Here is a 15,502-nt window from a genome sequence, read left to right on the forward strand (position 1 = left end):
TGAGGTTCATCTTACTGAATACACATTCACAGTCCACAGTGCTGACAGGTGACACCAGTAGTCTCTCAGCAGCCCCCCCCCCCATGGCTAGCTTCACAAAGCTTGTAGAGAATTGCTTCCTAAATCCCAAGAATGATCACTGAACGCTGTATAAATTTTCTCGACAAGCAAAATAGGATCTCCATTCCCATGAATGAAACTTACACAAGTCAACACCTGGCAATATTGGACCATATATATAAGCATAAATTCACACCCAATTTAGGGATTCTTTCACTCCTGTATTTTGAGAAATAAATAATTATTATTAATTATGCAAAACTGTTTTTTTTTTTTTTTTTTTTTTTTTGCTATTTCTTGTTGCGGAGTTTAAGTCTCTGCAGCCATAACATGGGATTGATGGCAAAAGGAAAAGATCAATGAGTAAAATGCTGCACTGGCGACAGATATAATTGTGATTGAGATTTTTTTTCCATTTGCTTTGTATTTATACACAGTAATCGGTACTTCAAAGGTTATCAGTTTTCTATGAAGGTTCAGCAAAACTATTGTATTGGTATATGTAAAAAAAAAAACACAGAAGGATTAGCCATACAATTAATGGTATCTGTTCTATTCGCGTCTTCAGAAGTCGGTCAGTTGTAGGTATAGTGCGGTAGCATGATTGACTGTATCGCAGCATACAGTACTCAGCCCAGATGTCAGCATAAGCAGATTATGATGTAACAATACACTGTAAAGATGGGGTTGTCAATAAGAACAAAGGATCGTTTGTGTAACAGATTAGTCAAGTTTGTGGCTTCCTTTTGTTCTCCCTTTTAATTTATCCAGTCCAAATCCATGACTTTATGTACAAATTAAATAACCAAAGAGTATGTCGCCAAAAAAATCACCAGATGGGATATTTTTGTTGCCAATAAGGAAAAAAAAATCGCAATTTGCGACATTGGCGAAGCCCAGGACGATCCCTGACATATATGGTATCTTGTCATCTCTAGGAAGATAAACACACTGTAAATGTGTGTCATAGAAAGCCTACCCACGTTTTCTATATTGTCAATACTTAATAACTTACATTCAAAGCACTGTAAATGTGTGTCATAGAAAGCCAACCCAGGTTTTTCATATTGACAGTATTTAATAACTTAAATTAAAAAAACACTATAAATGTGTGTCACAGAAAGCCTACCCACGTTTTTCATATTGACAGTACTTAATAACTTAATTTCAAAGGAAAGTAAATATGTGTCATAGAAGGCCTACCTAAGTTTTTCATATTAACAGCATTTAATCACTTAAATTCAAAACATTGTAAATGTGTGTCACAGAAGGCCTATTCAAGTGGTTATATTGACAGTACTTAATAACATAACATCAAGTCATCAAAGTCAAGGGACTATGGGCTCACTAGGGATCGAACCCATGACCTCCTGCATCGGAGGCAGACACTCTAACCACTAGGCCAACAGAATCATGTGTAATGCAAATTTCCTATATGCTGCTTTCTGAAACTGGATACTCTATAAAGTACAAAGAGTGGCTGTCTCTGTTGATATCATAATTTACTGAATTGCTACCTGCACAAACTACAAATGAATATTTACACAGTCATGCAAATATCATGGGTGAAAGTGGTAACAACATACTAAATGATAACCTGGTTAAAATTCTTCATCATGTGATGAAGAAAAAGAGCAAAATGCAACCTATCCAACAAAAAAGCTAGTCTGATGCTGCAAATATGGGAAGAAATCTGTAGCAATAGCAAGGAGTGTAGAGAGAAGAAATTTGGAAGGAGACATTAAAAAGATTGACATCCGTGCTGCTGCAGAGACACATGTAGCAGACATTTTTTCTTATAAACTTGGTATAGAATTCAACACATTTCCTGGATTTCCATATTTATTTTCTAGAGTCCAGATTTTAGACCTGCACCAATAGATAATTTTGAGAAAGAAAGGCTTTATTCTAGCCATTTATACTGTAACAAGATCAATAGGCTTTATTCTAGGCATTTATACTGTAACACGATCAATAGGCTTTATTCTAGGCATTTATACTGTAACAAGATCAATGGGCTTTATTCTAGGCATTTCTACTGTAACAAAATCAATAGGCTTTATTCTAGGCATTTATACTGTAACAAGATCAATGGGCTTTATTCTAGGCATTTATACTGTAACAAGATCAATAGGCTTTATTCTAGGCATTTATACTGTAACAAGATCAATAGGCTTTATTCTAGGCATTTATACTGTAACAAGATCAATGGGCTTTATTCCAGGCATTTATACTGTAACAAGATCAATGGGCTTTATTCTAGGCATTTATACTGTAACAAGATCAATGGGCTTTATTCTAGGCATTTATACTGTAACAAGATCAATAGGCTTTATTCTAGGCATTTATACTGTAACAAGATAAATGGGTTGGATTTTGGATTTATAGCAGAACACTTTTGATGGTGATACAAATACAATGTTTATTGATGAATGACTCAAATGAAAAAAGAATTCTGATTAATATGTGCATATATAAGATCCAAATATTGGACAAAATTAACACAATCCACACAAACCTAATAATGTAACATAAATGTGAATACAAGTAAATGACCTTACACAGATCAAGGACAAAGTTTAATGATTCACAGTTAAACCCACTACACCATCTTCAAAACAAGTGGACCTGTACTGTATCAAACTTCCATGGATCGCACAAGAAAAGGTTCGTTTTCTATATACAATAAAATCAATACCATACCAGCCACATAGTAAATGTGTATACGGTACTTCATTTTCTACAAAACTAAGATTTTTTTTAATATGGGGAAAGATATTACAATGGTCAGTTTAAAAAAGGCATTGCTGAACAGAAATAAACGTCAGCTTCAAGCAAGAGCCTAAGCCAGTATATTCGTTGATACTAAAATTTGGTAAAGCACTCGACAGTGACAACAAGCTTTAAATTTTGGAAGTGTAGTTTTTGTCCTGGTTTATTTTATTAACGTTTCATAACCTATTGAACACGGGTCTCAAACACCTGGCCCACCAAGCAATATCCTGCGTTGCAAAATGATTGGCATCACAAGGTGTCTTGAGAGATAACAAAGATAGTACAGCCTTTGGGTATTTTGTCCTTATAAAGCTAGGAAGAAAATAAGTGGTTTAGAATACAGTATTCATACATCTGGGTGGCAAAATAGGAATAATTTTGTCATGTTAATATGTTAATGTTTTGTGAGTATGCTGACACAATTAGCCATGTAAATTATGCAATTAGTTTAGTAGTACCTGCCCCTCACACATATCTGAACACAAATTAGAAATTAAATAGTGGTGACTTTGAAGTGACTAATCATCGCATTTCTGAAATTATGGACACTATGGACCAGAAAATTTCTGCTAAAAGAATATGAACACTTTTTTCCAGATATTCTAAATGAACAAATAAATTCTTCAATGCTACTGAAACAGTAAATGCTGCACCTGGGTTCCAGGGTATGTTATTGCCGGGGGCAGATGTGGGAGATAGGGTCCCACTTCCCTTGTAAATCCCCCAATGGCTTGTACCTGATAGAGCCTCTGACAACCAAACCCAGCTCCAGGCCTTCACGAGTGATTTAACTACAAAGCCCAGCAGATCCTGTTTAAACTGGCTGGAGAAGGGATGACAGGCATGTCTCTGACACCTCAAAACCAGATGCTTCAGGCAGATGAGGCTCATTAACCTTGGGTAGTTGCCCATTTAGGAGAAGGTAAACTCTGACTTCAAACCTTCGCTGCCTTGCGACTATACCCTCTCATGGGAATAGCTAAGAGGGTAAAACCCAACAGAAAATCCAAAGATGAAGTCCCTAACGAGACTTGGCATTACTTTCAATGTCATCTTGGCAACTCCTATGACGTCACTGGTGTCATAACGTACTGGCTTGTCTTTTCCCTTAAATCAATCAGCTGCGTGGAGAGGGAAAATTGGTTGCATGGGCAACAGCTGATTCTCCATATCATTCTGCCCAGGCTTGCATCCCAGAGAGGACACTTCAGCTTCACCTCACAGCATCGACACAACACAGGAAGTAGCAGTTTACCAGTTATAAGTCACCGATCGATTGGCGTAGAGTCAAATGCCAGGGGTTGTTTCTAATCAGAAGAGACCAAACAGATCTCACTGGACAGCTACCGTCCACCTCAAGCTAGGCAGCCCCCAGCCAATCAAGTGCCATCCTGCCAGTTTGCCTTCTTTGCTTGGTGGGTAGGGCTTAAGATATACGAGTACCTGACAAGCGGACTGCAAATACTGCACCAAGAAATAACAAAAGAAAACCAACAAGGAAACCTCCAATCCTCAAGCTAGGTACCTGGAAAGTCCAGACCATGCTGACTATGCTCTCAAATGACCTCCATGCAATCAATGATGCTCAAAAGACTTCAGTCATCAACGACGAACTTGCAAGACTCCAGGTTAACATCATCTCACCACAGGAGACACGGCTACCAGATCCCAGGTCCCTCAAAGAAAATAACTACACGTTCTTCTGGCAATGAAAGAGCGCTGATGAAGCCAGAGATTTTGGTGTTGGATTTGCCCTCTATCATGTTGGGGATGATAGAACCCTGCCAACAAGGAAATGGAAATCTGCTATCCCTCTGCCTCCACACCACAACCAGGCCTGTCAACCTGTTCAGTGTTTATGCTTCCAAACTAAGTGCCACCGCAGATACCAAGGATGAGTTCTATGATGAGTTAAACTCACTCATCGACAAAATTCCCAAGGAAGCGAACTTGATATTACTGGGTGACTTTAATGCTATGGTGGGTGCCGACCAGAACTGTCTTCTGCCTTCCTGACTAAGCAAATTTGGCATTGGGAAGATGAATGAGTACAGACAGTGACTCCTAGAGATGTGCTCATACCATGACCTCATCATCACCAATTCATTCTTTCAGACAAAGCACGAAGTGTCTTAGAGGCATCCCTGGTCCAAACACTGGCACCAGCTGGACTTGATCATTATGAGACGGTCTGCCATGAAGGGTGTGCTTTTTACCCATACTTTTCACAGTGCTGACTGCAATACCAATCACTTGCTGGTGTGCTGCAAAATGAAGCTTCAGCTGAAGAAGATCAACTGCTCTAGGCAAGAGGGTAAACCATGCATTGATGTGAACAAGACATTATGTCCAGACAAGGCTGAGGAATTCACTTATGCTCTCAAAGGCGTTTGATTCAGAACCTCCTAACAGCAGTGCCAAAGAGAGATGGGATCACCTCAGAGAGACTGTGTAAAGCACAGATACATGGATCTCTGGTTTGAGGTTAATTCTGCCACACTCATGCCAACCACAGAAGAGCGTCGCAGTGCTCACCTGAAATACAAGCGATCCCCCTGCCAGAGGACACTACAGGCTTACAGGTCTACCACAAGCAAAGTGCAGAAGTTAGCATGGCAGTGTGCCAATGAATACTGGCTTCAGCTCTATCAGAGCATCCAGTCAGTGTGGCTGCAGTGTGCTGCTCACACACCTGCACAACCTCCTCTGCCAGTGCTGGGATGAAGGTGCAGTGCCTCAGGATATGAGAGACCCCAACATCATACATAACCCTGCAAAAGAACAAAGGTGACAGAAGCAACTGCAGGGGCATATCCCTTCTCAGCATCTAGAGTAACAGTGCGGGTTATGCACAGAGGTGTCTGCAATCGACATGATCTTCTCCATTATGCCACTGCTGGAGAAATACAGAGAACAACATAGACCCCTCTTCCTGGCATTAAAAGACCTCATCAAGGCCTTCAATCTGGTCAGCAGAGATGGACACTTCACAATCCTGGTGAAGATTGGATGCCCTCCAAAGCTGCTAAGCATGATCCAGTCCTTCCACAATGACATGAAAGGCACAGTGCAGTACGATGGCTCAACGTCTGACCCCTTCAGCATCTGCAGCAGAGTGAAACAGGGCTGCATCCTTGTCCCCATGCTCTTCTTCATCTTTTTCGTTGTTCTGCTCAAGCACACCTTTGGGACATCCACAGAAGGGATCTAACTGCACACATGATCAGACTGCAGACTGTTCAACCTGACTGAAGGCAAAGAGCAAAGTGCGAGAAGCAACCATCAGGGACATGCTCTTCACAGAAGATGCTGCTCTAGCCACTCACACAAAAGATGAGCTACAGCACCTGATGGACCGTTTTGCTAAAGCATGCAATGAGTTTGTGTTGACCATCAGCCCAAAGAAAACCAACATGATGGCTCAGGATGCGGATTATCATTAAGCATGATTATCAACAACTATGAACTTGAGGTAGTCAGTCAGTTAGTTCACATAGCTCAGCTCTACTATCACCACCAACCTCTCGTTCGATGCTGAGCTCAACATGTGGATTGGAAAGGCATCAACAACTCTCTCCAGGTTGTCGCACAGAGTTTGGAACAACAGCATACAGACCCTGAACACTAAGATCTCTGTGTATCGTGCCTGCATGCTAAGCACTCTCCTGTAAGCCAGTGAAATCTGTACTCTGTACGCCTCACAAGAAAAAAGACTGAGCACCTTTCACATACAATGCCTCCAATGCATACTTGGGATCACCTGGAGTGATCAAGTAACAAACAACGAGGGGCTTGAACTTGCCAAGATTCCCAGCATGGTTACATTCCTCCACCAAAATCACACCAAATGGCTGAGCCATGTCTGTCTGATAGATGACAGACAGATCCCCAAGGACCTTCTTTATTCAAAACCTGCCTCTGGCCACTTCTCCACTTCAAGGATATCTGCAAGTGCGACATGAAAGTTCTTGACACTGATGTCAACACATGGGAAGAGCTTGCTCTGGACAGGTCCAGCTGGCGACAAGCTCTAATCACTAGTTTGAAAGCCAGCAAGGACAAGCTACGTTTGCTAGCTGATGAAACGCAATCTCAGAGGAAGAAGCAGCTCCAACCCACACCAGACTCAACCTTCAGGTTCAGCAAGGACTGCCACTCCTGTGTTGGGCTCCATAGCCACATCAGACACTGCTCAACCACCAACTGGGACATCTCTCATGGGCGCACTTCCATCGTCTCTCAAGACTATCAGATGCCAATCAAATGCTACACCTATAAAACAACATCCTCATAGATGAATCCTTTCAAGCAAGACAATCTGAAGAAAGTTCAATATTTGCTGGAGAATGACTTCAATGAACCATGTAAAAGTGACTGCAATTTCCCATTGTATTCTAGTACTGAAACCAGATAAGACTTTTCATATGATTGTGTACTGATTACAGAAAAGTAAACAGTGTCATTAAGACAGATTCATTTCCAATTCAGAGAATCGATGACTACATTGAGAGGATTGGAATGCCATAAATGTCACCAAGTTTGACCTTTTGAAGGGATTCTGTAAAATTCTTCTTACAAAGAGAGCAAAGGAAATTTCAGCATTTGTAACTCGAAATGACGGGACTTTACAAATACAAAAGTAATACCATTTGAAATGAAAGTTTCCCGATTTCTTTCCAATTTTTGATGAATATAATAACCTCCAGCATGGGAAATTGTCATTTACATCGATGACATCATCGTCTATAATAACATCTGAAAAGACCACATGGAAACAATATGAAGTTTTTTGAAAGACTCACTGAAGCAAATTTGACAATCAACTTGAGTAAGTGTGACTTTTACCATGCTTGTGTTACCTTTTTAGGGCATGTTGTTGGACACGGTCAAATAAAACCCAGAAAACTTAAGGTTAAAGCTATTTCTGAATTCCCTGATCCTATCAGTAAGAAGCAATGAAGTAATTTTGGGGTATGGCTGGAAATTTGTTGGAAATTTTGCTCTAATTTCTCTGTGATTGCTGAACCCCTCACCAATTTGTTATGCAAGATGATCAAGTTTTGTTGGTCAGACAAATGTCAGGAGGTTTTTGGTAAGTTAAAGGCCATGCTCAAAAGGTTCTTTCAACTCCAGATTTCACTAAATCCTTCAATTTTCTGTAGACACAAGTCATGTTGATGTTCATGAAGTGCTGTTACAGGAAGACAGCAATGGTGTGGATCATCCAGTGTGCTTTTTTTAAAATGAAAACTGAATAAGCACCAGAGAAAGTATTCCATGATACAGGAGTGTCTGGCTATGACGATTGTCTTGCAACCCTGTGAGGTGTATGTTAGTGCAGCTTCTTCTCCAGTTGTTATCTTCACAACCCGCTCACTTTCATTAATAAAACGAAGACAGAAATCAAAGACTGTCAAGGTGTGTGTGTGTGATTTGGATTTTTAACATAACTTTACAAATATTTCTGTCATACGCTACAATGTCTGCAGTGTGGCAATTTATTGTGATGTCTAACACTGGGGCATCATGCTGCAGAAATGTAGCATCATGACCCACACAGTCACATTATCCTGACACCAAGTTGTCCAGTCCTAACACTGACCTCTTAATGCTGAGTGCCAAGTGAGGCACCTATTAGTACCATTTTTAATTAGTCTTTGGTATGACTTGGCCAAGGTTCAAACCCACAACCTCCCACATCCGGGGCAGATGCTCAAACCACTTAGGCAACGGATTGATTCTGTTAATGAGTCTGTTGTTACAGTCATATAATATCAATGTTAAACACATCAAGGGAAAGGAAAATTTGACTGCAGACACACTTTCACACGCACAGAAGTACAGTATTGCATTGTTCTGTATGCATGATTGTGTCATTCATATTCTTATGCAATACTAATTACATGTATGTTTAACACATATGCCAAAAAAGTGTTATGGCACAAATCTTTCTTTTATTAAGGGGAAAGGTCTTACAGTTATCTATATCACATATATTATTTTTATAATACAGTTTTTATTTGAGTAATCTGGGTTAATGACATTATTCTTATGACTGGTATTCTACCATTAAATAATTCACTTTCAAGGTGATGTCATGTGTAGAGTACATGTGCAATACACTGTACTATTTCCATTCATAAATCAAGGTCAAATTGCCAAGTTTATATCAATATTATATTTGGTCAAAACTGATAGTACCTTTCAGGATTATTGTGAAGATATTCAAGGACTTGAATATTTATCAATTTCATTTTATTACTGTGAAACATTCAAGGACACTTGTGACATTTAAATTTCATTGGATTTACCTTGAACAAGTAACAACTTAAGGATATTTAAAAGAGTGATTCTTCTGTGGTGCTAGCACATAAGCATATTCATTCAGAATACTTCTGAAGCGTTTCTGGACTACTTTGAAATTGATAGTACATTTAGGAAATTCTAGGAATTCATACCATATTATAAGTTATTTTTTGTTCTTTCACTTTTTTAAAACTATATTTCCAAAACAAATAGATTTATATTTTGGATTACAGAATGCTTATTGGGTTTTCACTTTAAGCAAAATGAGGAATCAATATAAATCTCCATGACTCTATTACAACTCTATGTTGCAATTCCTCCCATGTCACATATGTTGCAACACAACCAAAATGGTTTATGACTTAATGATCCAATGGAAAATTACCCCAAACTGCAATCAAGTTCTTTATAAAGAACCTGAATACAAATAAACAACCTATTTATAGCTTTTAAAACATAATCTACAATCATGGACAAAATTCAGCTGTGAAATATCTTTTTTATGAATGATCATTACAATCTGTAATCATGGACAAAAATTAAACACACAATATAGAGATATATAACAGCCAGGATAATTTCTGTCCAACTAGGTCAAATTCTGCTTTTGCAAACTATGAGAGAAAGTAATGTAAAGATATTTCAGTTTTTAGAAAATGCTGTCTTTTTTGGGGCAGATTGGCATATTCTGTACAAAAATGAAAACCCTTCTTGCAAGGATGCTCTCAAAATTAGTCAGATTCTGCTGATTGGTTTCTAAGAAAAGATTTCTCGGCTTTTCTATTTTTAGTAACAGTTGTCACATTATGTAACTGGTTAGGTTGTTTCTGAGTAAGTTTTAAAAGCAATTATGAATGGACAGTAAATGAAAAATAATGCATGACAGATGAAAAACTACACTTTAAGCTCACCAGGCATAGGATTTATGACCAAGTGAGCTAGCAATCAAACAAGCACACAAAATTACAAACTGTAGGCAAAATTGAAAATCTCTTATAATGGCATCAACAGCTAACCAGGTTATCTACATATAAATGTGCTAGCAATGTTTTCTTGAGAAAAGTCCAAGAATTCAATATCTAAAAATGTGCAAACAATTAAAAGAATATTGTAATCTCCCAAAAATCTGATTTTATAGTTTAAAAAGGTTTAAAAAGCCCCAAAAGTAGTAAGTTATAATGTACAAAAAAGTTAAAACTGTTGTAATTACCCGAAAAAAATCTGATTAGGTCATCTATATAATAAACCTACCAAATTTACCTCGTCTACCTCAAAGTTTTTTCTTATTTGTTATATAACCTAAAAATCAAAGATCATCTAGATATGAGCATAATAAAATGTTTATGTCCCTCTAAGTTTAAACAGATTTAATGTAAAATGGATCTGGGATGGAAGCACGTTTCATGAACTTAAAGACAGATGGGCAGACAAAAGGAAAACAAAATGATCCCATCTGCAATTGCACTGGTAGCATAGGAAAAGTTTAAATGCACCTTTATGTTTGAGGAAATGTTTAAACACAAGAAGCCTTGTTTTCTGATGGCTTCATGTTTCTGTAGAGTGTTTTCTGAATAGCACTTAACTAAAGCAAGAATTTATATTCTTTGCTAACACCTGTAAATACAGATTGATAGGATTTGTATTCCTTATTCATACCTGTAAATACAGATTGTAAGGATTTATATTCCTTAACCACACCTGTAAATACAACTCACACCTGTAAATATAAATTGTATGGATTTATATTCCTTACTCACATCTGTAAATTCAAATTGTAAGGATTTATATCACTTACTCGCACCTGTAAATACAGATTGTAAGGATTTATATTTCTTACTCACACCTGTAAATATAAATTGCATGGATTTATATTCCTTACTAACACCTGTATGTTAGTGAAGCTTCTTCTAACACCTGTAAATACAAATTGCAAGGATTTATAGTCCTTACTCACACATGTAAATATAAACTGTAAGGATTTGTATTAAATACTCACTCCTGTAAATATAGATTGTAAGGATTTGTATTCCTTACTCACATCTGTAAGTACAAATTATAAGGATTTGTATTCCTTATTCACATCTGTAAATACAAATTGTAAGGATTTATATCCCTTACTAACACCTGTAAATATAAATTGTATGGATTTATATTCCTAACTAACACCTGTAAATACAAATTGTAAGGATTTATATTCCTTACTCATACCTGTAAATACAAATTGTAAGGATTTATATTCCTTACTCATACCTGTAAATACAAATGTCAATACTCACAGCAACATTTCTGATTTGACTGCCTGCAAACCATCGCAGCATTTCAATAACTGCCTGGAAAACCCTTGTCTTGTATTCTGGAAAAAGTTAAGTAACGTATAAGTAAATAAATAAATAAGTAAAGCTGTACAATATAACAGAGAGATGTATTGTATATGCCTGTACAATATAACACAGAAATGTATTGTATATGCCTGTACAATGTACACAGAGATGTATTGTATGTGCCTGTACAATATAACACAAAGATGTATTGTATATGCCTGTACAATATACACAGAGATGTATTGTATGTGCCTGTACAATATAACACAGAGATGTATTGTATATGCCTGTACAATATACACAGAGATGTATTGTATGTGCCTGTACAATATAACACAGAGATGTATTGTATATGCCTGTACAATATAACACAGAGATGTATTGTATATGCCTGTACAATATAACATAGAGATGTATTGTATATGCCTGTACAATATAACACAGAGATGTATTGTATATGCCTGTACAATATAACACAGAGATGTATTGTATATGCCTGTACAATATAACACAGAGATGTATTGTATGTGCCTGTACAATATACACAGAGATGTATTGTATGTGCCTGTACAATATAACACAGAGATGTATTGTATGTGCCTGTACAATATAACACAGAGATGTATTGTATGTGCCTGTACAATATAACACAGAGATGTATTGTATGTGCCTGTACAATATAACACAGAGATGTATTGTATGTGCCTGTACAATATAACACAGAGATGTATTGTATATGCCTGTACAATATAACACAGAGATGTATTGTATGTGCCTGTACAATATAACACATTGTATATGCCTGTACAATATAACACAGAGATGTATTGTATATGCCTGTACAATATAACACAGAGATGTATTGTATGTGCCTCATTAAGTTCATTATCTCCATCTAGCTTGATTCATATTCAAATTATTTATCTCTTTATAAAATCCAGGAAACCATTACAACTAAACTCAGAGCTAAAAAAAAGTAAACCTACATTTTACTATTTTTTATGTCTGCTGGCATTATTCTGACAAATATCTGTCATGTTACTGTTCAAATATATTGACAGAAAATAATGTTTGGAGTAAAATATGTTTCATTAATCATTTTTATCCAGAATGTTAGGAATGCACCCACTACCTTGTTAATTCATCTTCTCATTTTAAGAGCAATGTTAAAAAATCTCAGTTTATTTTAGTAACAAAAGTGATCAAATGTCAAGAAAGAGAGATTTCTCTTGGACAGAGAGAATGGTGCCAAATCCCATCAGTTGTCAGTTACTACTACAGCACCTTCTTCAAGGGATGAAACCGGAGAGCGCTCAGCTTGGGAGGTTTGTAAAGTATCAAACAACAATACTTTATTCCCAAACTTTGTCCAACATATTTCCTGATCAGAATCCATTGGGCAATAAAGAAAGAGAAGGTGGGAGTTAGATCCCCTGTCTCCTAACATAAGTGCAGCACCTATTTATCTTGTGTAAGATACACACTATGGTTAGTACATTGTCAGTGAGTGGACTCAGCTTACACAAAGGTTTGCTCAGTAAATAAATCAGAAGTGCAGTAATATCCAAAGCTGTTTGGAGACCTAGGAAAGATTTGTTACACAGCAAGCACAGGTTCCACCACATCAAAATCTTTGCCATTTCAGATGAAAGGTCTCAGAATTAAGTGTTAGACAATATCATCTCCAGCTTACATCCATCTGGCCATCACTATATCCTAACCTCATTTGCCAGTACATGTAAGAATTGCATCTGGTCTTAAATTATTTCCATACAGCTCAATAGATAATCTAAAAGGTACAAAAGGTCAGTGCCTGAACAGAAATATCATCCCTTCTTTACTCAAGTGCTGAAAACAAGCAGGTTCACCCTCTTTTGATCGGTTCAGTCCATTTCAGGTACTACTGCTGTGCCTTAATGGGATTCTGTTGATATCTTCGGAAGAAGATTCCAAAGAAGATTGCATTTTTAAGATTTTCTATGAGCATGATCCTTTTCTTAGCAATGAAAACACGGTCATCATAAGAAAGATCGAACCATCAATAAATTAGTACATAGAGACTACAGGCACATCAACATCTTTAGTGTTGAAAATTACTTACCGCTAATTTTACTAAGAATTTTATTCGTTGGGACTTGTTTTCAAAATTCTGGGATTATTTGGCATTTAATTTGCAATACCTTAAGTTATTTTTACATTTTCACTTTGTATTCAAGGGAAATAAATTATTTGTTGAATTTTACAAAGCTTGTTGGTTTTTGCTCTTTTCTATTGCTTATTTTAAGACCATGGAGTCATAATAGCAGAAGGAGGGCACTGTTGTGGCCAGTATTGCCGGCCATTGTGCGATCATAATTTCTGGCAGCTGATCATTCAGCAAGTTGCCTGCCATGAGATAGATAAGGTCCTTCCATTTGCTGAGATAAGACCTTTCATAGTCCAACCTTTGATTATTAGGCCTGCTACTACAAAGTTTACCCTGCTACTAGGATAAGACCTTTCATAGTCCAACCTTTGATTATTAGGCCTGCTACTGCAAAGTTTACCCTGCTACTAGGATAAGACCTTTCATAGTCCAACCTTTGATTATTAGGCCTGCTACTGAAAAGTTTACCATGCTACTAGGATAAGACCTTTCAGTGTCCAACCTTTGATTATTAGGCCTGCTACTGCAAAGTTTACCCTGCTACTAGGATAAGACCTTTCATAGTCCAACCTTTGATTATTAGGCCTGCTACTGCAAAGTTTACCATGCTACTAGGATAAGACCTTTCAGTGTCCATCCTTTGATTATTAGGCCTGCTACTGAAAAGTTTACCCTGCTACTAGGATAAGACCTTTCATAGTCCAACCTTTGATTATTAGGCCTGCTACTGAAAAGTTTACCATGCTACTAGGATAAGACCTTTCAGTGTCCAACCTTTGATTATTAGGCCTGCTACTGCAAAGTTTACCCTGCTACTAGGATAAGACCTTTCATAGTCCAACCTTTGATTATTAGGCCTGCTACTGAAAAGTTTACCATGCTACTAGGATAAGACCTTTCAGTGTCCAACCTTTGATTATTAGGCCTGCTACTGCAAAGTTTACCCTGCTACTAGGATAAGAGGATAATATGAGCTCTCGTGAACAAGCAGCACAGAATAAGGTGGTTTCGTGGCTGCTTTGGAAAAAACCTAAGATAAGAGATTCCAGAGTTCAAATATACAACTCTCCAATCTGAGATGTTATCCACATGAGGCATTTTAGAAGAAGGCATACTTGAAACATGTAGATTTTGAACCTGATGCCCAGAAGAAGGCATACTCAAAACATATAGATTTTGAACCTGATGCCCAGATGAAGGCATACTCAAAACATGTAGATTTTGAACCTGATGCCCAGAAGAAGGCATACTCAAAACATATAAATGTTGAACCTGATGCCCAGAAGAAGGCATACTCAAAACATATTGATTCTGAACCTGATGCCCAGATGAAGGCATGCTCAAAACATGTAGATTTTGAACCTAATGCCCAGATGAAGGCATACTCAAAACATGTAGATTTTGATCCTGATGCCCAGAAGGCATACTCGAAACATATAGATTTTGAAGCTGATGCCCAGATGAAGGCATACTCAAAACATGTAGATTTTGAACCTGATGCCCAGATGAAGGCATACTCAAAACATGTAGATTTTGAACCTGATGCCCAGAAGAAGGCATACTTGAAACATATAGATTCTGAACCTGATGCCCAGATAAAGGCATACTCAAAACATGAAGATTTTAAACCCGATGCCCAGATGAAAGCATACTCAAAACATGTAGATTTTAAAGCTGATGCCCAGATGAAGGCATACTCAAAACATGTAGATTTTGAAGCTGATGCCCAGATGAATAAAGAGGTGGGACAGAATGAGACGTGATTTCCTTGATGATAAAGGAATCCAAGATGAATCCAGAGTAAAAGATGCATTTCATGTACTGCTCTATTTTGACCTTTAATGTCTCCCATTCTGTTTTGAAATTTTGAAGACTTCCTATCAATGAGTATCAA

At 37.5% G+C, this 15,502-nt stretch overlaps 1 protein-coding gene across 2 annotated transcripts in view; it reads right to left on the bottom strand.

Moving 5' to 3' along the window:
- Positions 1-15,502, bottom strand: part of LOC149805312 (xanthine dehydrogenase/oxidase-like) — a 212,841-nt gene that overhangs the window by 129,833 nt on the left and 67,506 nt on the right. For both annotated transcript variants that reach the window (XM_089949223.1, XM_089949222.1), the window contains exon 11: positions 11,418-11,494. In XM_089949223.1, coding sequence (XP_089805349.1) covers positions 11,418-11,494 — 77 coding nt within the window. The remainder of the gene's footprint in view (positions 1-11,417; positions 11,495-15,502) is intronic.

The sequence above is a fragment of the Sinohyriopsis cumingii genome, chromosome 2 (assembly GCF_028554795.1).
Source record: "Sinohyriopsis cumingii isolate HCF-2022 chromosome 2, ASM2855479v2, whole genome shotgun sequence".
Lineage (NCBI taxonomy): Eukaryota > Metazoa > Mollusca > Bivalvia > Unionida > Unionidae > Sinohyriopsis > Sinohyriopsis cumingii.